At 37.7% G+C, this 25,347-nt stretch overlaps 1 protein-coding gene across 6 annotated transcripts in view; it reads left to right on the top strand.

Annotated features, from left to right (window-relative positions):
* The window catches only part of CNTLN (centlein), a 207,505-nt gene extending 182,573 nt beyond the window's left edge, over positions 1–24,932 (top strand). For all 6 annotated transcript variants that reach the window (XM_083818992.1, XM_083818994.1, XM_083818991.1 and 3 more), the window contains 3 exons: positions 14,911–15,096; positions 16,502–16,579; positions 24,192–24,932. In XM_083818992.1, coding sequence (XP_083675118.1) covers positions 14,911–15,096; positions 16,502–16,579; positions 24,192–24,293 — 366 coding nt within the window. In that variant the 3' untranslated portion in view covers positions 24,294–24,932. The remainder of the gene's footprint in view (positions 1–14,910; positions 15,097–16,501; positions 16,580–24,191) is intronic.
* Positions 24,933–25,347: the final 415 nt, after the last annotated feature.

Raw genomic sequence — 25,347 nt, 5'->3', positions numbered from 1 at the left:
CATGTATTCCTGCCACAGATTCTTCCTGAAAGCTCAAGATGCAGTAACATTGTCTGTCTTATTCAACTTGTACATCAGGAACACACACACACACACTTGTGGTCTGCAGTGGTAACACCTGCATGAGTATGGAATCTCAGAATTTTCTGACCTAGATGAAAATGTTTCAAAATTCTGATAAGGCCTGTACTCAACTACTGCTGTAATAAATAGGCGATGGCGACTGAGTGCTTTAAAGTCAGCTTAGGGCATTTCTCACTTCCATAAAGCCTCTGTGATTTGGGAGGTGTTTGCTCTCCATAGAGAATACTCCTGAAGCACAGTTCACATGTGGTCTGTTCTGGCATTGTTCTTGATAGGTCTCCCATATAACCATCTGTTAAAATTGACTGCCAAAATCAAGACCCACGGCAGTTTATTTGGCAAGCTTAGTGGATTTACTTGGGGATCTAACTCTGATTCTCTTAAGACATCTGCCCTCATTTCTGCTACTCAGCGCAGGCCTTAAGCTAGTTGCATTTTCCCCTTGCTCTGTTGGTTGATACATAGCCACATGCAGCCATACGCATCAGAGGCCTTCTTCCACCTCTGCTTAGCTGAGTGATGTTCTGCCAGTCCTTTGCCATTCAGTCAACTTACCCTAAATCCCAATATATGTCAGTCTCTCATACCTTTCTGCAGTTTATCTTTATTCTGGCATCATTTTTTTTTTCCCATGGCATATTTTCTCACTGCTACCTTGGGCTGTAGTTTAATATGCAGTTTAAGATAAGTTAACACGACAGTTAAAACGCTCCCACTTCTTTTAAAAGTTCCACCTCTGAGTGACTCTTACTGCTTATTTCTGCCCTAATGAAACTTCCTCGAGATTTCATAAACATTATGCTAGGTTAACTGTGACCTATCTCAGGAAAATGCACATATTTAAGTTAAACTTTTGAAAATGCAGTGCACCAGTTTTAGTGCACCAGCAAGGGGGCAGAGCAAAGATGCAGGATAGAGATCCTGCATCTCTAAAAATCTCTAAAAAGGGGCTGCCTTTTTAGTGGCAGTTCTGATTGAAACTATCATATGAAGCTAGTTTTCCTGTTACAAAGAAAGGGCCTAATTAATGACTCACCCTTTTCTTGTTAAAAAATCCTGCTATTTGACAAATTTCTAATATTTATCATTGTCATTTTCTCTTGAACTGTTCTGTATTGGGAAAGACAGAGCATTGCCATGAAGCATGTTCTTCTTGGAATGGCCATGTGCAGATGATATCCTATTTGCTCTTTATCTCAAGAAGAGAGAAAAAGAGAAACTAAATAGAATTAGAGATGATTTGTGTTGGAAGGTTCAAATATTTGGAAAATATTCTGCGGCTTTTGATCAGTTCCTTTCCAACAAGAGAGCAATAGAAGTACTGCTACTGACTGTATGTCAAACTACAGTCAGTTGTTTTGATAGAAGAAAGTCCTTGCAGTGCACTCTCAGAATTCTCTAGTTAGACAGTAAGAAATGTTCTTCATAGGGCATTTCCATTGGTGAATGTATTACCAAAATCTGTGGATTTAATTTTAGCAGTACTGCTACTCTAACCTTCTGCGCCCAAGGTGTGCAGACCATCCTTTTAATCAAACACAGAATGCCATTTGAGTGATGTGGTGGTTTTACTCAGCTGAGCAGCTGAGCTCAACCATAACTGTTCTCTCACTCTCCCCCCTCAAAGGGAAAGGGGGAGAAAATAGGATGATAAGGGCTCAAGGGTTGAGATAAGGACAGGGAGATTGCTCACCAATTATCGTCATGGGCAAAACAAACTCAGCATAAGGAGATTAATATAATTTATTGCCTATCAGTAGTAGACTAGCACAGTGAGAAACTAAAAGAAAGTTAAAAACACCTTCCCCCCATACACCCTCTTCTACCTCCTCCCCCCGAGCAGCTCAGGGGTACAGGGAACAGAGAATGGGGGCTGCGCTCAGTCCCTAATGCTTCATCTCCACCGCACCCTCACTGTCCCTCTCTGCCCCTGCTCCACGTGGGGTCCCTCCCACGGGATGCCGTCCTTCCCGAACTGAGCCTGTGGGGGCTGCCCACAGGCAGCAGCTCTTCAAGCACTGCTCCCACACGGCTCCGTACCACGGGGTCCATCCCCCAGGAGCAAACTGCTCCAGCACGGGTCCCCCACGGGCGGCAGCTCCCCCCAGACCCCTGCTCCTGCGTGGGCTCCTCTCCACGGGCTGCAGCTCCGGCCCGGGGCCTGCTCCTGCGGGGGCTCTCCATGGGCCGCAGCCTCCTCCAGGCCACCTCCACCTGCTCCACCGGGGGCTCCTCCACGGGCTGCAGCGTGGAGATCTGCTCCGTGTGGGACCCATGGGCTGCAGGGGGACAGCCTGCTCCACCAGGGGCCTCTCCACAGGCTGCAGGGTGCGTGCCTGGAGCACCTCCTGCCCTCCTCCTGCATTGACCTGGGGGTCTGCAGGGCTGGTTCTCACTCCTCTCTCCCAGCTGCTGTTGAGCAGTAGGTTTCTTTTTCCCTTTCTTAAATCTGCTCTCCCAGAGGCCCAGCCAGCATCATTCTGTGGCTTAGCTCTGGCCAGCAGCAGGTCCCTTTTGTAGCCATCTGGAGCTGGCCCTGATCTGACACGGTGCAGCTGCTGGACTCTGCTCACAGAGGCCACCCCCTGTAGCCCTCCTTGCCACCAAACCCTTGCCATGTAAACCCAGTACAAATGATTATTTATTTCTTCATTTAAAAATGCTAAGCATAATAGGTAATTGTAAAATCTTATACTTGGAAATTAAAAAAAGAAAAAGGAACTAAATTTTCATTAATATGGAACTGCACTTTGTCGTGCAGATGAAAACAGGTTTCTTTTTGAAAGTACACAATTGTAGATAAAACATGCCGATTTAGAAGTGTTGTCTGACTGAAGGTTTCTTCAGTGGGTCACTGGGACATTTTGCAAATGACAGAAGATAGTATCACTTTCATAAATCAACACTGTCAGTTTTGCTTTGAAAGTGGACACCTTTCACATGACTTCAAGTTGCTATAAAATATTCTGCACTGGGAACCTTTAGAAGTGAAAAAGTAAATATATTTCATTTATTACATTCCAAACTGTCAACACTTTACCTAGAAAAGTATACCCAGGGTGATTATTTTGTATTGTATGGAGCAGATGATGAGTCTGCCAATCTATGTCCAGTCAGAATCAGCATAATATATGGTTACAGGGAGGTGTTCTAGTCTGATGATTACCAGTCTTCTTATCTGCAAAATACAGAGCTTTAAGAGAAGGCATCTTGACATGAAAAGCAAATTTGTGAAGCTGAAAAATCTTACCATTTAAAAAATCAGGCACTCACTGCTTCTTTTTCTCTATGTGTGCTGCTTTAGGAAACAAGGAGAACCACAGCTTTTATTATGAAATACCAACCTTTCTTGGTTCTATGCAGAAATTGGTGATAAATTAAGCTAATCTCCATCAGGATTACTCTGCGTCTGGGATTTAGGCAAATTGAATCAGAGGCCTGAATAGTGACAGTGAATATCTATTAGACTGTAAACAGAATAATAGGCCCTGTGAATTTTAATGAATGAAGTGAATGGCTGAATTCTTATAGTTTACAGAAGGCATATGGTAAGTGATGCATACAGTATGCCAGGAACAGAGTATAATGTAGATGTCTTAATAGATAAAATCTTGATTACTAAAAATGAAGAATAAATGGAAGGATTTTGGAAAGCTTTTCCTTATTCTTCTTTTCTTTTTAGCTTTAGAAGGATAGCATTTCACTTTGCTTTTTTATGACTGTGATAGGTAAGGATGATAACAGATATGGCTTAAAATATTTTGCACAGTGGTTTTTTATATCCCTTTCTGTATTAACAGCTTGGAGGAATTGATTAAGTGATCCAACCAATTTAACTGTACATGTATGTCTCATGCAAAGTTTAGGTGCATGTCTGACTCACATGGATAATTTTGTTGATAGTGCTGGTTTCATTTTTGTTATGGTGACTGGGAAGCATCCTCACAGACCATGACCCCCTAATACTAGTCACTGTACAAACAGTTCCAACATACTAAATCTGAACAGGAAACTATTTTCACCAACTTGCAAATAACTTCCTATTCCCAAGCTACTTGAGACCTCTGCATTGTACTCCCTGGAAGGATATAGATCCATCTGTAACTCCTTTAAATAGGCTCTGGATGGAAATGATACACACTTCACTCATAAGAGAGAAACAGCATTTTTTATATATATATAATGTAGTTATTTAACAAAGCTTAATCATAAATTAGACAGTAACTCAACACGATTCAGGATGGCAATGCACACTTGTATATCTGCTGCGTAGAGGACAGGGTCAGAGGAACGGTCAGGAGATCCTCTCCTTGAGTCACAAGATTCAGGATGGACACCCTTGCTTTCTAAACTTCTCAGAGAGCAGCCCAGGTGTTCCTAACTTGGTGAACAGTTTATGTCTAAAGGTTGAGGAGATCCTCCCATTGAGTCACGAGGTACAGAGTGGACCCGCATGCTTTCTAAACTCCTTGAACTGAAGAAGTAAGGAGCCTAGCTGTGGCTGAATCCTCTCCTAGTCCCTGACTTGGTCAATGGTTTATGTCTAAAGGATTATATGTGCACAATCAATCTAAGATACAATCTTAGCGAAGCTTACAAAGTTTAGCAATCTACTAATCACTCACCAAGGATCTGTTGTGGCAAGGAATCTCTTTCTCTGCAGCATGTGTAACCTTGAGAGGCATCCCTACTCTACAGGAGATCTGTCCTGCAGCCTGCTGCCATACAGGAGAGCTCTACAGGCTTTTGGCCTGCTCACTGTCTATGGAGTAAGATGATTGACTCATAGTTATGTTTGCATACTGACTGCAGATGTTAGTGTCTTCCAAATCTGGCTTGAGTCCAGCATTGACCAGAATTGTGGTCAGGTAAGCGTGTTGCTCAGCCTGCCCCTTGGCTATTGTGTGTTATCTGTCTCTCCTGAATCCACACTGAGCTGGTTACAGCCATCACAATCATATGCATCTGTCACAGTCGCTGCTGGTGGTTATCGCTTGAGCAGGGTTTCAGGTGAAAGGCCAGGCTGGGCAAGGGAAGGGAGTACACTGTCACAAAATGACTTGGAGAGACTGCTTTCTGAAGTCTGATATTTCAGCTCTGTACATAATTTGGAGGTACTGAAAGGAGCCTAGTTTAAAGGTAATGTTGAGTTCAGGGTCTGAAAGATAGAAACAGTGATTCTGTCTGGAAAATGTCACAACTGGAAGATGTGGGGGATAGATGCAAGGCTCTGAGCTTAAACTGATAGGAACACCTATTGGGAAAATGACAAGAAAAATAGCAACACTTGAAATGGAGGAGAAAGGTCTCCAGCAATTATTTATTTAGCAGTTCATATAGAAATAATTGTTCAGTGTATGTTGATCAGATTACTAAGAAAGTCCAAGCACAGAGAACAGAAACATCCACGGACAGAGCCTTGTGAAGTAAGTCTCCACGGTAGTTTAGAAAGGTGGGCATTGAGGCGATTGCCCAAAGGGCATGCTGAAAGTGCTACCAGAGACGTGGGAAGAGCTCTAGGAGAATGGAACCATAAAAAGCAACAAGTGACAGCATTTTTTAAAAAAGTACAGTTGATAAGAGGCCAACTGATTCAAAGAATTTCTTTAAGAGTATAAGGAATGTAGAGCTGACCTCTTAAATTAGGTTTCAAACATGTTTGTTTCAGCTGTGCAGTGGTCATACACAGGGCATTCGGTTTAGAATTGTTATGCTTTGTTTGGGTTTCTGCAGAAAGGCAGCATAAGCTCAGACACTGAATTGAATATCAGGAGAATCTTGGTGTGCTTCACATCTTGGTCACTGACCTGCAATGTGACCTTTAGAGTGTTGCTTCACCTCAGTATTTCTTGGTCTGCCCTGAATATTCTTTGTTTGCTGTGTCCAGTATAACTGTGCTGACTTTGTCTGCCCTGACTGTTCAGATAATAAGTTCGCTGAAATCCCAGCCATCTCTTACTACGTGTGCAAAACTCCAATCTCAGCCCCCCCTCACCTTTTTTTTACCCTGTGAAAATAACTGTAATATATGACATTTTAAAGAAATGATGCTAGTTTTGCTAGCACCTTTGTAAATCAGAGGTAATTCTGTTGAAACCAGAGAATTTACAGCAGGAAAAAAATTCATGTAAATGAGGTGGGACTTAAATGCTGAAGTAAATAGGACTTTAAATTATTATTATTGCCCATTTCACATAAATATAATTTTAGAAACCAATATATTTTGACAGAAATATTCTGCCTGTCATCCCACACTGATTATACATATTTCAACTCATTCTCTACTATAGAGAAAACTATTATTTTTTCCCTGTTATAGATCACAAAACATGTTAATTGTGTTGAAAATTTAGCAGCAGTACAATGAAAACTATGGAGTATTTTCTGATATGTAAGAAAAGCCTCAGTCTGAAAACATTGGGGCCTACAAGTTAAGTTTTTGACAGTCTTAATGTACAGGAAAGATTAAATAACTATAAAGCTATAATATTATATATGATCGAAGGTATCACATATCAATAAGTGGTATGTTCTATAAATGAGGTGCCCATTTGATTTTACAAGAGAGGCTTCTTTTATCCCAAAGTCATGTTACAAAGAATGCTATGAAAATAAGCAGAGTTTTAATGCAAGATTTCAGGCATAAGTGAAAGGGTGATAACTAAGCAGTTATCTTAGGATGATTAAAAAAGAAAAAGAAGAAAAAGAAAAAGAAAAAGAAAAAGAAAAAGAAAAAGAAAAAGAAAAAGAAAAAGAAAAAGAAAAAGAAAAAGAAAAAGAAAAAGAAAAAGAAAAAGAAAAAGAAAAAGAAAAAAAAGAAAAAGCTGATTAGAAATGCAAAAAATAATTTTGAATCACAAAGGGAATTCTAAAACATGGAAGTACACTCCTAAGCATTAATATTACTAATTAATAATAGTATGTACGTCTCTACGTAAATACAAACTACATTGTAATTGTCAAGAATAAGTCCATTGTTTAAATGTGGTTTGCTTTGAAAACAATCTAAAATAAAAAACTAGCTGTGACCTAGATTTTTTTTTTTTGATTTATAGATAAATTATACTATCTTTTAGGAAATATTAAAATGTACTGAATTTCCTTAATTGTCATATGTATGTTATATTTATAATCTTCTTCACCATGGTTTTTCATACCTGGAGCTGATTAAGAGAATACAGTCAGTAGAATATTGTCAATTTTGTACTTGGAAATTAGTGTTTATAAAGAAGTGATTTATTTTCAATGGTTTTGAATCAAGGAAGAATGATAATTGGTTAGAGGACATAGAATGACTGGTAGCAAAGGTATTGTGGAGAAATAAGTATTAAAAAGTTTCCAGCTAACTGAGACCTTTCCCCCTCAATTCTCCTAATGGCAAGCAGGAATAACACAACTTTAGCCACGCAGTTGCACAAATTCAAATCTTATTTGCAGTCTAAATGAGATTATAAATTTTTATTCAATACTGTTTCTCATTTCTGTCATTGTACCTTAATGTTTTTCTTCAGTGTTGCATTTTAATGGATTTTTTTGGCCTTACATTTCCCCCCAACTCCTAACTGCCAGGAAATAGAGTTTTGCATTCAAATACTAAAATCCTGCATCCCTTTTTCAGTTTGTCTGACTCAAGAGCTTTGTCAAGAAATCTGTGGTGGATTTAGCTCTTGAAAAACAATACTATGCAAATCTGTCTAATCTTTTCCAGATATTCTTACTACAGTTGGTTTTTGGGTGTTACTGAATTTGGTTTTTTTTAGTTCACCATCCATCATCTGTAGCTCAGAGCCATAAGGAAGGCAGGATTGTGCTGGGATGTTGGACTGCAAACAGGAGATAGCTTTTGCCACAAGGGTAGAAAAGGCTGGTAATATTTTAAATGACTTCAATTAATCTTTCAGATCTTGTCTGTTAGATCCTTAATTGTGCTCATGTGTGTTCAGACTTGCTTGTGTTAATGAATGTGGAAAATTTTGTTGTGGATGCAACTGCAGTATTAGATTATTCTGTATGTGCGCACTGCAATTTCTCAATCTTTATTTAAAATGGAACTCTAACAGGTCATCAGGTGAGACATTTCTTCCAGGCAATGTGTGCTTTCATCTTCCACTATCTCTCTGAAGTTGTGAGCGCTATTCTCTGTGCTAATCAACATAAGATTGTTTATTTTAAAATTGTATATATCAATGGGTTACCTACTTTAGTAGATGTATTTCTCGCTTTCAGCTCTTTATTGAATCAGCCTTTGAAACTTTAAAGCTTTGCTAGCGTTTAGATAATATTGTCACTCATACATTCCCTTGAGTGAATATTTTTGTTTTGTTTGTGTTTTAATACATTCTAGAGCTTGTCAATTTTTGTTTTCTTTTATGTTGATGGAAAAGATAGTAAAAGTCTATCTTAGTTCCTCCAAATATGTACAAATAGATCTAAGAAACAAACCATATAGCTTAAACATATTTATTCATAAATTTTAGAATGACAGAAGAAACTGTGATAGCAGTCATTCTGAAATTAGATAAATAAAACCAGCACAACACCTTACAAATGTGATCTGTGTTACATTATTAAAAGAATTACTACTACTTTAATATCTGATAATGGCACTCTCAGAATACTGAAGTTGGAGGAGGAAGATAAGACTGGTCTATATTTCCTGTACACAATTTCACTCTGCTTTCAGGGCATCTGCTGGACTCTCTGAAATCATGTGTGATCTCTGGGGATCATAAGAATTAATTGAACCTCCTGAGGCTAACTGATTCCCAGGAGTTGGAATGATACTTGTTATAGTCCTTGCCCAGACAAATCTATTGCAGTGGTCTGTCTTGTCTTTATTTCTCGCCTACATTCTTGTCCCTTTCCAAAATACACACACACACACACACAACTAAGAGGTATATCTGTTCAGGTGATGGTAGTTGTGGAAACTTGAATAATGAATATTAAAAAATGAAATTACTGGAGAACAGTTTTTATTTTCTCTGACATACAGAAGTCTTGTTGTGAGATCAGCTTAAACATTAGTATTCAAAGCATTTTGAAAGTCAGTTTTAGAGAGGAAATAGGGACCGAATAACTGAACTTTCAGAAACTTGAATGCTTGTTTTGGCTGCTGAAACAACACATGACTTCATCATCTTTGTGTCACTTTGTCCATTCATTTTGATTTTTGCTATTATCAAATGCTCTTTGGGGTGGTAATTCTCTCTCAACTTTTTGCAATGCTAGGATATGCCCTAACCTTTGGCCAGCTGTAGTTTTTATGTTGCTAAAGCAGAGAAGTTCTTTAAACTCACCATTCAGTTCTATGAAATTTAGATATCGTTCTACGGACAGCTGCTACATATTCACAATACTTTTGTTTGTTTAGGAAACTAACCTTGTTTCAGAAAAGATTTTCTATTTCTTTTTGGTGTAATGGTATAGGAGTCCTTACACCATCCCAGTCTACAGGACAAGTGAGTTTCTAAGAACGCACTACTTGTACCTAAAGACACTTTCATGTTGAACTGTACACCAAATACAACATACAGAATTGTTCTGTATGTTATACTGTTCTGTGTATTTGTGGTGGGTTGACCCTGGACAGCAGTTAAGCACCACACAGCTGCTTGCTCTCTCCCCACTCCTAGCAGGACTGGGAAGACAACAGGAAGAACAAAAGCAAGAATACTCATGGGCTGAGTTAAGGACAGTTTAGTGAATGAAGGAATGAGGGGAAAAACAAAAACAAAACAAGGTATACAGACCAATGCCCAGCAACAGCTACCTGCCAGACCTGCCCACCTCCCTCAGTTTTTAATGCTGAGTATGATGTTACATTGCCCTCTGGCCAGTTTGGGCCAGCTGTTCTGGCTGTCCTCCCTATTTCTTGTGCCACCCCTAGCCTCCTCACTGTCAGGGCACCATGAGGAGCAGAGAAGACCTTGACTCTCTGCAAGCACTGCTGAGCAACAACTAAAACATCAGTGGTTATCAACACTGTTTTAGTCACAAATCCAAAACACTGCACATACAGGCTTCTACAAGAAAATTAACTCCATCCCAGCCATGCCCAGTAGAACATTATTGTTTTTTATAAAGCAGAGTAAAGCTGAAAAATTTCTTATTCTATAAGTGGCTTCTGCCATGAGATCTGCACCACTGCAAGACTGAAGCTATACGTAGCTACAGTGCATCAGACTTTCGTCTGTCTTGTAGCCATTAAGTTTTATTGTAGTACAAACAATAACAATACAATGTGTAAATTAACATGGTAATTATGAGAATAATTTTAGGCATTGATTTGCTCATGTAGCATTACTTGGGGCTGTTGATCAATTTATGTCAATTCCAGGACCAACTGGTGTCAAAGCTTTTTGGGATATAAAGACCTTATTAAAAGTGTGTTGTCAGTCAGTACGACACAGTTTCCTTGAGCATTTAAATAAGTATAACCTTTTAAATGAAAAAAGACCTTGATCTTTGGGCAGGAAGAAACCAAATGAGGTTTAATAAGAGCGAGTGTAGAGTCCTGCACCTGGGAAGGAACAACCACACATATCAGTACAGGCTGGGGAACGACCTGCTGTAGAGGAGCTCTGAGGAGAGGGACCTGGGGGTCCTGGTGGACGACAGGTTGGCCATGAGCCAGCAGTGTGCCCTGGTGGCCAAGGGGGCCAATGGGATCCTGGCGTGCATTAAAAGGAGCGTGGCCAGCAGGTCAAGGGAGGTGATCCTCCCCCTCTGCTCTGCCCTGGTCAGGCCTCACCTGGAGTACTGTGTGCAGTTCTGGGCTCCCCGGTACAAAAAAGACAGGGATCTCCTGGAAAGAGTCCAGCGGAGGGCCACAAAGATGATACGGGGCCTGGAGCGTCTCCCCTATGAAGAAAGGCTGAGAGACCTGGGTCTGTTCAGCCTGGTGAAAAGAAGACTGAGAGGGAATCTTATCAATGTGTATAAATACCTGAGGTGTGGGAGAGAGAGGGATTTGGCCAACCTCTTTTCAGTGGTTTGTGGGGACAGGACAAGGGGCAATGGCCACAAGATGGAGCACAGGAAGTTCCACACCAACATGAGAAAGAACTTCTTCATGGTGAGGGTGACGGAGCACTGGAACAGGCTGCCCCGGGAGGTTGTGGAGTCTCCTTCTCTGGAGATATTCAAGGCCCGTCTGGACGCCTACCTGGGCAGCCTGCTCTAAGGAACCTGCTTTGGCTGGGGGGTTGGACCCGATGATCTCTTGAGGTCCCTTCCAACCCCTTCGATTCTGTAATTCTGTGATTCTGTGATCTCTGTAGATTTCAAAACTGGCAAAATATATATATTGCTAAATAATGTTTGCTTGCTGAAACCAAAGTTGAAAACTATTATCTTACAAATTACTATTTTGCATTGTGAAAATAAAATAGAAATACATCTTTTAAAAGAGATATTTTAGAATTGTATGCAACCGAGTGGATGTAATATATTCAATGCAGCCATTTGGAGTTGGTAGATAATGCAACAGTTCCTACTGATTAAAAAGAGCTGTGTACTTCAAACTTACGCTGTCAGAATTTTAACCTTATTTTTGTTGCAGTTGGACCAGTAGCAATTGCACTGGCCTGATGAGATGTATTTTAGATTTGTTTTTCAGGAATTAATCAGGGATTCCTATTCTAGTTGGTTGGTAGAGGCTAAGTGTGTCCCGTAGGAATAACTGATGGTAACAGCTAAGTTGGGAGAATGGCTTTAGCAACAAAATATCCCTCAGATTTCATACCAAAGGAAAACAAAGAGAAAAGATCAAATCCTAGTATTACTAGTACTAATAAAGGCATTGCTATTTTACATCAATATAGTATCGAAGTCATATTCTATATTGATTTCATTGCAGGCATCTATGTATGTTTATAAGCTTAAAAAGAAGCAATTCTGAAATGCACAGTGGGAAATGTTATGCTCCTGCTCTTAGCTCCAGAATGCATTGGATCAATTTCTTAACCAAAGACTGTTGTTATACTGGCTTCAGTATATTCATCAACAAAAACTGTGTTAAAAATTGGTTAACTGTTAGTGTTTTGTCATTTTCAATTTGGAAATGTTTCTTCCTAACTCAGTTAAAGACCTCTGTGATTTTGACGTTTAACACTTCTGTAGTAAAGTATGAACTGGCATATAAATGAAAACACTAACAGGTAAACAATTTAGTACATGGATCTATTTGCTTAAAACAGATAAGAAGTCAACAGAAAAACCAAATGAAAAACATGGGGAAGTTACCATGTTTTAAGGCACTTGTCCAATGAAAAACGTGTATCAAAACATTGCTACAACTTAATAATGTGAAGAATGAACCTTCAAAAATAGCTGATCTCTCAGTATCTAATCCAAAAGTCTGTGAAGTAGACGGATCTTTTGTTGTATGCTAGAAAACAAGCTTTAGGATATTAGAACTGCTGAAGGAAAAAGCAAGTGAAATGTAAGTTCACTATACTGTGATTGCATACAACATATGTACTTGCATATCTAAACCTATTAATTGTATTTTTCTCTCTCCTTTCTTTTTTATGTTTTTGTTGCTGTTTATTTTTCTAATTGCTGCTACAGTTTTTTCAGGCCCTTTCTGGTGTCTTCATAACAGATTGAGCACAGTGGAGTGACAGTTTCTGGGGTCCACTACTGCTATTGATATTAGCTTCTTCATTCATCATGAACATCTTTTGGAGTTTAAATAAACCTATAAAAATGATCTAATTTGTCTAGCAATGTTTATTTGTTGTCGAAGATGTTCTGGTGAAAGTTTGGCTTTGTTTACAAATGTGTTTTGTTTGTCTGTGTTTGGTTGTTCATCATTATTTGTAGACTTTCCATGTAGCTTTGCAATTAATTTCCTTGATGCTTTGCTCCTTTAACTTAAATTTTTTCTTTGTACCAATATACAACTGTGAACCTTTTAGCCTGATCATCCATATCTGAGAGACACCTCATTACTTTTAAAATCTTGTAAGTTGATTATATTTGATTGAAAAAGTACGTATTTTTCCATTGTTAAATACGTCTCCTTCATATTGCAGTAGCCGACTTACTGTTGGACCATTTTGAATGCCACAAAAACATGTAATTATGCATCTGTAATTTTCTTTCATAACACGTGCTTTTCTGCTTGGGGCTTTGCTTTTTCTTTGTCTGTTCCCTTCTATCAGCTTTGTCCAAGTGGCCTTAGCTCCCTGCATATATAATATTTCATGTTTCTACATTCCTGTCAGCTCTGTATTTGCAGACAGGTATATGTACAAGGTATTCTATTGGAAATACTGTGTATAGAGGGACCCACACTTGAATCAGAAAACAGGACAAATTTCATTGTATGTTCTCTCCTCAAATTTGTGGTAGGGTATTTCTTTTTAACAACTAAATTTTAGATAAATAGAGAAAAAATGTTAAATTGGGAAAGTGATAGAAAAAATAAATATTGGAATGAGATGTTGTGATTTCTTTGAAATTTATTAGCAAATGCTCTATAATGACCATATTTTGAATACACTAGAGGCTGTAGAGTACCCCAAATTCCAATAAACAGGCTTCATAATTCTGCAGTCAGTTTCTAGAGATGAAGGCATTCTGCAGCAAAAGAATTGCCAGGAATTTATCAGCTACTCATGAGAAATAGTTTAATAAGATGAGACCCACATATGACGATCAAAAAAAAGCTTATTCTCTCATTTTAAACTCAGCCACAGTGTCTATGTTGACAATCACTGCTCTGCTTCAGTCACTGAATACAGTAGGAGGATCTTCTGACATTGAATTACTGCTCTTGTCTCTCAGCCAACAATTTTTAAATAAAATTGCCTCACTGTGCTTTTGACAAAACCTTTTTGTCATACGTGCATAAATGTTGAAACAAAATAATTTCGATTATACAACTGCTGATTTATGTTTGCTTTGTGTTGATGTTTTGTTATGTTTGATTTATGTATGCTTTCTGTTATTTCAATGAACCAGAAAATTTTAGGAATGTGATAGGTAAGAACTTGAAGCATCGGTTCTTTGTTAAGCCATTTGCGCATGTTCAGCTTTGGTAGGTATTAGTCAAGCTCAGTACTTGTATGCTGTTGGAGAACGAAAACCAAAACCAGTTTTCATTCAGCTTAAAACAGTCTCTTCAGGAGGATGTTTTGTACTGTTACTTTTAATTCTAGTTTTAAACTAAGAGAGCAGCCTCACCCCGACTGGGTTTCTTCTTTCCATTTAGCTGAGAGTACAATTTTTTGTCCAGCCATCTCTCGATTTTTTAACTTTGCCTAGGTTTTACATCAGGATTGTTAAATCCCATAAGTCCTTTTTTTTTTCCATCCCAGATAATGGTTCTCCTTTCCTGTCACTTAAATCTTTCAAAAAGCTGCCCTTTCCAAAATGTACCAATCAGTTTTCTCTTAACAATATTCTTCAGTTTTTCTGGATTTTTTTTAAAGCTGCAACCACCCTTCTGGCTTAGCAGTATATACCACATTACGGAAGTTAAGTCTGGTAGACTGAATCAGAAAAGCATTTTTAATTGATTTTGCAGCATCTGCTTTGTCTTACTGTTGATGGCATTATGAATATAGTTACTTCTGTAAAAGCATACCAAGAAAATATGTACCTATGTTTAAGAACATTTTATGTTTAATGTATTAATTCATCCTATGTTTTCTAAATATGTTATTTCATATTACAGCGTATACCCTATTCAACCAATAACACAGAATGAAGATAGTTCCTAGCTAAAGGAGCTTAGTTTAAATGATACTGTGTTTTTCATAGTGTTTGTACTTTAAGAAAAATTGCATTGGTTTATTTTCTGCTTGCATCTTCCAGGCTCTAAGCACAGAGTTACAGCACAGCATACAAGAGCTGAGAATAAAAATCAAACAGGCAAAAAAGAAGGAAGAAGCGAGGGCAAGTAAAAAAGGTCTTTCCCAAGAGTCGGTTCAGTTGGCAGCTTCTATCCTTAATGTTTCAACAACTGATCTTGAGGAGATATTAGAAGTAGAAGATGATGAGGTAAGTTATTTTAAGGACTCTACAGTAAAAAGGGGCTAGATCAGAAGATGCTGTAAATTTGTTTCTTCTGGAAAAGAATTTCCAGCTAAAGTCTGGATTGTGCAGCATCTAGCACAAGAAGAACAGAATCGTTGAATTTAAATAAAAAGGTCAGGTTAGAGATTCCTAAGTTGTCAAGACCTTGGCCATACATAAATAAAATATAAATACACTGTTTTGAGCATTCAGGTGTAGAGGCACTATTTGAAAGTAGCTTCCTTTTTCATGAGAATATCTGGCAGGGTTGTATATTTTAAATAGATTTTTGCATTAATGAAAAAAAAATTAGAATGTCTCTTGTGCCAAATTGGTTCAGAGGATGCTTATTTTCTTCAATTGTCATACTTACCTATTAAAGGTATTCTGGTAGACATATGTTTTCGGGAGGAATCCATTGCCTTTTTTTTGTTGATTCTATCATGCATTTTCATAGAATCATACAATCATTTACTTTGGAAAAGACCTCAGATTAAAAAAAAATAAAAAATCATATTACTATGAAATAGTTGATAGTGTTCATCAAGTCACTCTCAATGAAAGAAATACAGTAATAGGAATTATTGTCCAGAGTTATTTAGGCCTGATCATATAATACATGACAAAGCCCCTGCACTTGCATTTAATAAGTGCCTCAGAGTTGACCCTTATTGGGCTGGAACCATACGATACTGATGGCTTAGCCGTAGCCTTATTGGAGCTTTATATCGTATAAATCACAAACGAGAGTTTTTGATTGACTTAAATTAATGTGCATGTTATGTGTATGCACTGACACAGGTTACATTTGTAAATATAAATATTATGGACTGATTCCTGCCCTGTTTATAAACATTTCTACACCCTTACAAAGTGATTGGCTTTGACAGAATTGTTGCATGCTTACCTCATTCTGAAAGAAATCTTTATATCCTATTTCTTTTGCTTGTAAGCTGTGTGGAGGATGTATGTGTAAAACACACAGATATACTCAACAATAAACAGAAAACAATTTTAAAATACAAGTGTTGAATTTACACTACACAAATTTTAGATACATATTGCATTTATTAGTGTGTAGGCTCAGGAACATTTAAACTGAACTCACAAGATTTCCACATAGGTCACATATATACCTGTATATTTATATGAAAAGAACATGCCTTGCAACTTTCTAGGGACATACACAAACATGGATAGGTTTATAAATTTAACAGAGCCCTCATATTCAGTGAGCATGCTTCAGGTAACTAGTTCTGTGAGCGCATTTCTGACTTCTACATTTTGTTTATTTAATATGTCTCCAGTTATACACGTCCTTTATCGTTCATTATGTTCTTCTCGGGTGGTGTTAAAAAATTGTGTATATTTTATATTTTTCTATTTTTAGGAAACAGCAAAGACAAAAATGGAATCTGAAAAAGACAGGGAATGGCTGCACAAGATACAGAAGCTTCTTGAAGCACAGGTTCTATATTTATATCTTCCCTTAATGAATTATATTTTTTTTAGTCTGAATAGCTAAGTGTTTTTAGGTTGTAAATAATCCATTGTCCTTGTAACTATGCCACTAGTAAGTGCAATAAAATCCTCATTTTGTGCTGTTTCCTTTTTATTTCTTTTAAAATAAGAGTCACTGGATAAAACTGAAGAGATGTTAACCTAGGATTTGTGATGGCTAACTCAGCAGCTCAAAACAGTGAAACAATGCTGGAGAAAACCAGCACAGATCTTGGCAAATGTGTTAATTAAATTATTGAGACAGTCTGTAATGTGTGCTAGAGTGAAACGGATCCATCCTCTCATACCTCTTAGGAAAAAGAGATTTTTTATTATGTGCCTTTAAAGTTAGTAGTTGATACGGACACCTGAGGAGTTCATGGGTTTCAGTGACCTTTTACTGTGGACCTGTTTCCAGTCAATTCATGTTTTCCTCATAGCCAGACAGCTGTTTATTATCGTGTCTTCCCGCATTCTCTACAATATTTTCTACTGAGACCTCGAGCAGCTTGTTAGTGGGAAGTAAATATTGATTTGGCATCCTGTCAATGCAGAAAGAATGAAAAAATTTCCACCAGAGGCCCCTCAAACATTTTCCTATCGACATTTTCTGGGCAGAGAGGAAAGCTGCATAGAGGATGACAAGTCTGAGACTAGCAGAAATCCCTGAGGGGTCCATTGAGACTGCCGCTGTGACCTGTGTGATACTTTTTCTTCTCTTTCAAGTCTTTTTTTTAATACACACAGAGTCTGCTGGGATGCTCCCCTCTTGTAAGTGATCAAGGGCAGTTTATTGGCAGGTGAGAGCCCTGCTTTTCTAGCCATAGTCAGCTTTTGTTTGGACATCACTGACAACATGCACTGACTCTTGAAACTTTTCCATTATGTTTTAGTTGTCTCCTTTATTCAGATGATGTGTAGCTGATGTCTGAAATGAAATAAAATTTGATTTATAAATCCAGTGTTCCTAATGCATATTCACTAGCATGTGTCCATTAGCAATGTAGTACATTTCTATTAGGAACGTGAAGGATTGAAAATATTTGGAAAACCATTTCAAGGGAACAATCACTTGCAGATTGAAATGTTTTATCATTAATAGCTTTTGTGTCTAGATTGTGTCCTATGACCAGGTTTTAAAGAAATTACAGTTTTTTCCTCTTTCATTATCAAAACTCGCTGCCATTAAGACTGCTTAATTGCTGCAGTAGAGATAGAAAGAGCAGTTTGCTTTTACTGGCTTTGTCAGAAATACTGGCATTTTAATTTGAACACCTCACAGTGTTACATGGAACTCAGAAGAAAATACACAAGTATTTCTATTCACTAAATTGCCTGCATTGTAAGATTTTATTTTTTTTTTAATTTGTGAATTTCAAGATTCTCTTCATATCACAGATTCCAAACTAGGAATCAGATTGTGCAGAATATAACATGGAATTCTGATTCTATTTTTATTGTCATTCCATGGCAGATTGTTAAAAAATCCTAAGCAGAATCTTATCACATCTCTTTGTCTGATGTAGAGAGAGAGCAAAAGCCAGGGCATGGAGAGTGAGGGGAATATTGACTATACAACCAACTATATTAAGATTGTAAATGTTAACTAAGGATGGGGGAGCTCCTTGCTCTTAGCCACATCACTTTGTATACAAGTTAATAGTGGTTTTCAGTGGTTTTTGCTCCATCTTGTGGGGTTCCACAGGAGGAGCTCCGAAGGTAAAAGTAATTCTTGGCAAATCAATCGTCTTTAGAATGGCAGGGGAATTAATGCTTTTTTGGGAGTAGCCAGCTCTGCTTTTCCTTTCTGTCCTTGCTCAGTCACATGAATGGAAATTGCTTAGATTTCTTGGTCTCTGTTTAGGAGCAGCTCGCAGAAGAGGTCTGTGCCCTTTAAACTGTTTAACTCGTACCTTGTAAAGAGGTTAGTTGTGTTTTTCTTTAGCAGACATTGGTAATATTTCTGATCAGGAAACTAAAGCTCATGGTGAAATGAACGCTTTATGTTAAGACTTTGCTCAAAACAGACTGCTTATTTAGTGATACAGGTTGACAAACAGTGTATGCGTTTGCATACTGAAACAAAGATGCAGGCATGACCTTTTCTGTTATTCTGAGAAAATGTTCGGTTGAAAATTGCATCAGATCACTTAATATTGCAGTTTGATATAGTGTCTTTTTGTGCCATTGAGCCAGGACTTTGGAACATAATTGCCCAGCAGTATTGATTTAATTGCCTAGGTTTATTTGTGGACTCCTAATTATTGACTGGAGGTAAATTTAATGGAGAAACCTTTATGAACACTGGGAAACTGCTGCTGTTGCTGTTATACATAATGAACTGCATCATATCCCTTTAGATCATTCTTCAAGCTAATTTTATTCCACCGTGACAGTACGATAACATTTAAAATGTCATAGACATTTTATTTTTATTACTGACATACGCCATTTTACTGCTGCATTAGAATTTTGGGGGGGACTGGGGAAAGCACTAGTTGCTTTTTACTGTCATTTTATAGATCCCCCTAAAGTGTAATCATAAAGTATAGCACACCTCCGTTTTACACTTCATCTGTACCTTTATTTGCCGAGCACTTATGACTTAAAAAAGTGTAGTTTATGTCAGCTTTACAAAAATGTCAATACTTCAGTGCTAAATGTTTTTGTGTTCATGAATCTCACAGTCCTCCGTCAGAATTTGTGTCATTTTATCAAATGCTATCAAAACATTACATGAGGAAACTTACAACTTTTACAGAGACATCTCTGCTTCGGGATGTTATTATGTAAATAAGAATTGTGTAATCTAAGAGTACAGTGGAGACACTTCACCTGAGTGTATGCAGGTATCTGGTGTCTCTGCAGTGGGGTAGCTGAGCCCCGTATAGAGACATCAGGCTGAATATGTGTTAGTGAGCGGGCATGGGAGAAAGAACCCAGGAGATACATCACATTGTAGAGCACTGAGTATTTGAGAGCTTATGATATTTGGGGAAGGAAGGCATAAGTATGGGTATCTCGATATATAGCTGTGCTTATAGCTTGCCTGACTTGTGATGAGGTTTTTACATACTTTCTCCCATGTATCTCCCCTCTGTGTGTGCCTTATTATTTGAACCTGGCATTAGTACTATAGTAGTACTCTTGTTATAATCATCAAGAAAAAACACTTCTCTAGCTTTTTCCCATCATAAGAAACTTTATATAGTCAAATTGATAGGATGACTTCTTTTCACAGCTTAGACAAGATTTTTCCTACCACCCAAGGCTTTCATTCATTGTGACTGATCGTAAGGAACAGCATCTCTAAGCAATCAGTTAACAATTTAGTTTGCGAGTACAAGAGTTAGCCTCAATCCAGGTTAGTGCCTGAAGTCTCCAATAATTATTTTTTTAATAAAATACAAATCATCTGCCCAACTCTTCCAAGCACTGTACCAAATGTCAGCATTGATTTAGCATGTCCCCTATCAGATAGACAGCAGCACTGGTCTTCCCTCCCTCTTCAGGTCCTCCTTGGGATATCATATCTCACATAAACAAAGCCGCCCAATGAAATCTTTTCTATCATGACCTCATTATTAATATACAGATCATATCACAGTGGTAAAAACTTCCAGAACTCCCTCCCCTATGTTCTCTGGGCTCTCTGTAGGTATGTGTATAGCCCATCTCTAGAACATGGGGTTGGAACAATACACACACTCCTCATCAGTAAGGACTTTGCCCAGCCCATTTTTAGGATTTGCACTGGATTCTAAATACAGACTTCCTCTGGTCTCATCCACGTATGTACACTAGCAGCTCTAGTTGTTTAATTTCAAACTTCCTGAGTTACAACTCACCTGCTTTGCTTTCCTCAGTCTGTCTCCAGCCTGTCTTCCCCCTTCTCTTTGAACAGGTGTCTGTGCTTTGCCTGCCATTTGCTCTCTTATAGTTTACAGTAAAATTGGGAGGTTTTAGTCATAAACTAGTGTTTCTTCATTTTTACTCTTTTTTCTTTGCTTTCCTTTTTTACTTAATTTTAACTTTTAGATTATTCTTAATGGTTCACTCAGTTCACGTTGAGGCAGCTTTGCAGTGAGTTTGGATAGTTTTTTGGGCAAATGTGTTATACATATGATCCCTATGGGGAGATTTAAAATAGGTGTAACTACTGATTTGTGTATTTCAGAAATAAAATACCATTATTTCTACGTTAACACATTTTAGTGTTTGTGAAACAGAGGCCAAGTCATGCTGCAGTCCATGAATGGTGATGTGTCTCATTAAAACAACAATATTGCCTTGCACTCAGTACGAGTCTTTTCACTGGCAGATCAGAAAGCTGTGTGTTTATGCTGGGTGAGACTCAGCAATGTAGTGTAAGTTCAATAGACATTATTAGTCTGTTTTTTTACAGAAGGGATCTTTGAAAGAAGCATACTCAAAGTAAGAATAAATAGGTGAGAGAATTAGAAATAACTACCAGCGTTCTTGACTGTTTAGGACCATGTTACCTTACACCAAGATATCTGTCTGATAAGATGTGTAAAAAATGCACCATTTCATCTTTATGGCTTTTTAGTACCAAGGAAGAAATCTATAATTTCTAGAGTTAAATAAATAGAAGGTAGAGTTAGATAAATAAAAATCTTTAAAGACATACATACTTTGCTTTCACAAGTTTTCTGATTTTATACAAATCAGTTGAATGCTACTTCTCCAAAAGCCTCTCGTAACGTACTGATTTAGGGTTGCTATCATTGTTAATGCTCAGTGTTCAGATAAATTGGCTGTGGCACAGATAATTGAAAACCACTTGAAGGAAGTATCATTCTGTACATAATTATCACTGGTATAAACAAGCTTTTACTCCTTAGGTGTGTGCTTAGCACTTGCTGAACTCTGAAAGCCTTCCCCAAGCATATGGCAAGTTTGGAAATTGGGATAAATACTATGGAGTAGAGACATCGTCTGTGGTTGTGAAGTTCTGGGGGGAAACGTAGAGGGAAGCTTCCCAGGATAGTTACAGAGTCATCATTAAAAGTAAACCTGACAGGCTTCTATTAAAGATGAAGACTGTAGAGATCATCCAGTCCTGGGTGTCTGTATGGAAAGAAAAACAGATAAAAACATACAGTACTCTCTGAAACCAACAAATAGGAAAGAATGACATAATGTTCAACTTTCAAATGCTTTTGATTTAAATGAATGATTTAAATGAAAAGACTTCTTTAAAAATCACTTTGCTATGACATGGAAGCCACAGAGAGTAGCAAGCAGCAAGTAAAATGCAGCTAGAATGATATGAACCAGAGACATCAATAAGAAAACATTCATCTTGGGCAGAACATTAAGGAGGTAAAATGTATCAAAAATGAATGTAGTCAAGCTGGCAAGAAGAATTAGAGACTTTGAGGTAATGGTATAGTGTTCTCGTAAAACCGTATTTAGACAAGGAGGGAGAGCAATTAGAGTGAACAGGATGCCAGGGTCAGTGTTTTTAAAGCACAGTAGCAAGTAAATGTCACAGAATTTCAGATAAGATTAGGTCTTGTGTTACTCTGAATAGATTTGTGCTCAGTGTGTTGGATCCCTCTATTCCCCAAAAAGTCATCACAGAAGTGTACTGGAGAAGGCTGACAGGTGTAGATGACTACGAGAAAATTCTTATCACAGACAGAAGTTATTTATGACAGACAGAGACATGGCTGGTCAGCAAGTACCAGCCCTACAAAATCCCCTTTCCTGTAGAAAAGAGTAATAACGCATGTTGCCAGCCCTTTTCCGTAACTGCAGATTGACTGTTGAGCAGAACACAGGATTGCCTCATGTCCCAGTATTGTCAGTTCATGGTAGATGATTGCTATTAAAAAGATTTTCCTTGCTACCATTTTGGATATTTTTTTTTCTGACTTGTTAATAATGATAAATATCAGGATGTTGCCATTACACCAGCATATGTATTTGGCATGATCCTACAAATGTATTGATTTTATTTTTATTGTATTTATTTTATTTTATTTTATTTTACTATTATTGCTTGTTATGTATACCTAGGATAAACAAGCAGTACTCTATATCTGGTATAACTATGATACAGTTTCATCTTTAAGAAGGAATAGAGAAGGGGAAAAGTAAAATCAGAGCAGAGGTACTTGAATGTAGACTTTGAGAATGGTTCCGGTGGCAAAAAGAGTTGCCCTGAACTACAGTTATGAAAAACAGAGGAAGCTGGTGATTGACTTTCCTTTCAGTACTTAAAATGTTCTTAGAAAAAGGATAGAGAGCAACATTTTACACGGTCGGATAATGATAGGACAAGGGGGAATGGTTTTAAACCAAAAGAGTGTAGGTTTAGATTACATATAAGGAAAAAATTATTTACTATGAAGTTGGTGAGGCACTGGAGCAGGCTGCCCAGAGAAGCTGTGGATGCCCTGTCCCTGGAGGTGCTCAAGGCCAGGCTGGATGGGGCTTTGGGCAACCTGGTCTGGTGGGAGGTGTCCCTGCCCGTGGCAAGGGGTTGGAACTGGATGGTCTGTAAGGTCCCTTCCAACCCAAACCATTCTGTGATTCTATGACCTGCTCAACTAATTGCTGTATTTTACCTAATTTATTTCTGTTGGCCTTATTAAAATAAAATTATCTTTGCTGCTGATATGAGTGGCAGCTGTTAGTTTCTCTGTGGGATTGTCCCCTCTGTTATCACTGATCTTACTGGTTCAAGAAAGCTGACAGAGCTCCCTGAAACTAACAGAGACTTTTCCAAGGATGAACTAAAACTATTTGGTTCTCCTCTGGCACACTGCTGTGAACTCTTGGGGTGGAGTTGCAACAACTAGTGCTTTGTACCACCTTCAAAAGTACTTCCCTACTGTGCACTCATGCAGCAAGATTGTGAAAGAAAACCTCTTTAGTATTAAAGCAATAATGGAGAAAAATATACCAAATCTCCTTACTTGAAGACACTGTGCAAATATTTTTTATATCAGAACAGATATAAAGAGGTTTTTGTATTTTCTGTAATTATGTAAATGCAGATCTTTGGTATCATACTTCAGAGAATAAGACTTTTGTGTATTATCCTAATCAATACAATTGGAGCTTTCAGGGACTGGGGGTTTTGTTTTTGTTTACAAGTTTTGATGTCAAAGTCTAAACTTGCTGCCATTGTCACAACACTGAGAGCTGTACTGGTAGTTCTGACTCATCCTCCTGAGACCAGTGAACATGCAGTACGATTTCTGCATGCCCTAGAGATGACTGTAACCTCTTATTGATCAGCTGGTTGAAGATAAATGACAGAGATGCTAGTGCTGCAGTTTACATGATTAACATGGTCAGTAAAGCATGAATTGTTCAATAAGGCGTTTATCTTTTTTCATTTTACTCTGTTCTTTTATCATTTTTATGATAGAGAGCAAAGTTTCAGGCACTAACCAGGCAGGTGAACTTTACAGATCAGATGTGTGTATGCGTGGTGCTTGTCAGAACTAAGTGAAATCTAACAGTTTAAAGATATTTAATAAATGTTTTTCACATGAAGAAAATGAAGTTCAATGGTCATTTTTCTTACTATGTTTCTTTTTCAGTTTCCTTTTGCTTCATATTTAATGGATGCCATATTGGAAAAATTAAATGAGAAGAAGAAACTGGTAGAAGAGTACAGTTCTCTCATGAAACGCATTGTATGATATTGCTGAGACTTTGCGAAGGGTGACTAAAATGTGTGTGCTGCTTCCTGACATCTTTCCTCTTCACATAAAGAACTGTCAATAAGCACGTTCAATACATAAGTAGAAACTGTGAACTAATTAATTGTTGAACAAGAGGAATTAGTTATGTTCCTATTTAGAGTGTAGTGTTTCATTCCTGAAGACAAAAATTGCTGCAAATCAATACGAGTTAAACATGATTTTCTTTTAAGTGCATTGGCAGCAAACACCAGTGTGAGTTTTATAGAGAGGGGATGTTTTTGGTATGACAGATACACATCTCTAAGTACAGAAAAACAGCAAATAACTCACGGTTGTACCTGTCAGAACAGTAGAACTAGGATTTACAAAGAAACTGCAAACATCAGTGGCATTTTGAATACCTTATTTTAGCTTGTTTGTAAATCCCAGCTTTATGATATATGCTACGTAATATGATATGCACTCTCTGTATGTTGGAAAAAAATGAGAAAATGAATGATTGTAGAAGAAAAACTATTCAATGTAGAGTGATACTTCTTGGAAAAGTTGTATTTTCTTCTGAGTAGGATTATATTGTATGCAGTTAATTTAATTGTATTTCAAAAAATTCAATACAGTAAAGTTTTTTCCAATGTGGTTTGGTTTTTGAATTTTTTTCTCTCAGAGTTCCATTGTGGTCTCAGTTCTTTCTCAGCTAACACCAAGCTGCAAGCCTCAAGAGTTTTAGTTGTTTCCACCATGATTTCTCTGTAAGTACTAACAAATGATTCCTTCTTCTTCACATCTTTGATCTTAACAGTTTGTATTCCTCTGGACCATGTGGAAAAAAAAAAAAAAAAAAAAAGGAAAGACAAAGGTTTATGAATTTATGTTTTAATGACATTGAACATATAAGAGTATGTGGCTATTCGTCTATGGATATCATGTTTTACAAAGAATGTCAGTATCATTATTCATATGGGACAGGGAATCAGAAGTCAAAAGACCTAAGATCATTCAACAGAATCATGAAACAGAAAAGTTTTCTGCCTGCCAGTTATGTGCTTATCAT

This window comes from Anser anser (assembly GCF_964211835.1).
Source record: "Anser anser genome assembly, chromosome: Z".
Lineage (NCBI taxonomy): Eukaryota > Metazoa > Chordata > Aves > Anseriformes > Anatidae > Anser > Anser anser.
The sequence above is the reverse complement of the archived record's forward strand: the minus strand, read 5'-3'. Positions and strand labels throughout refer to the sequence as shown.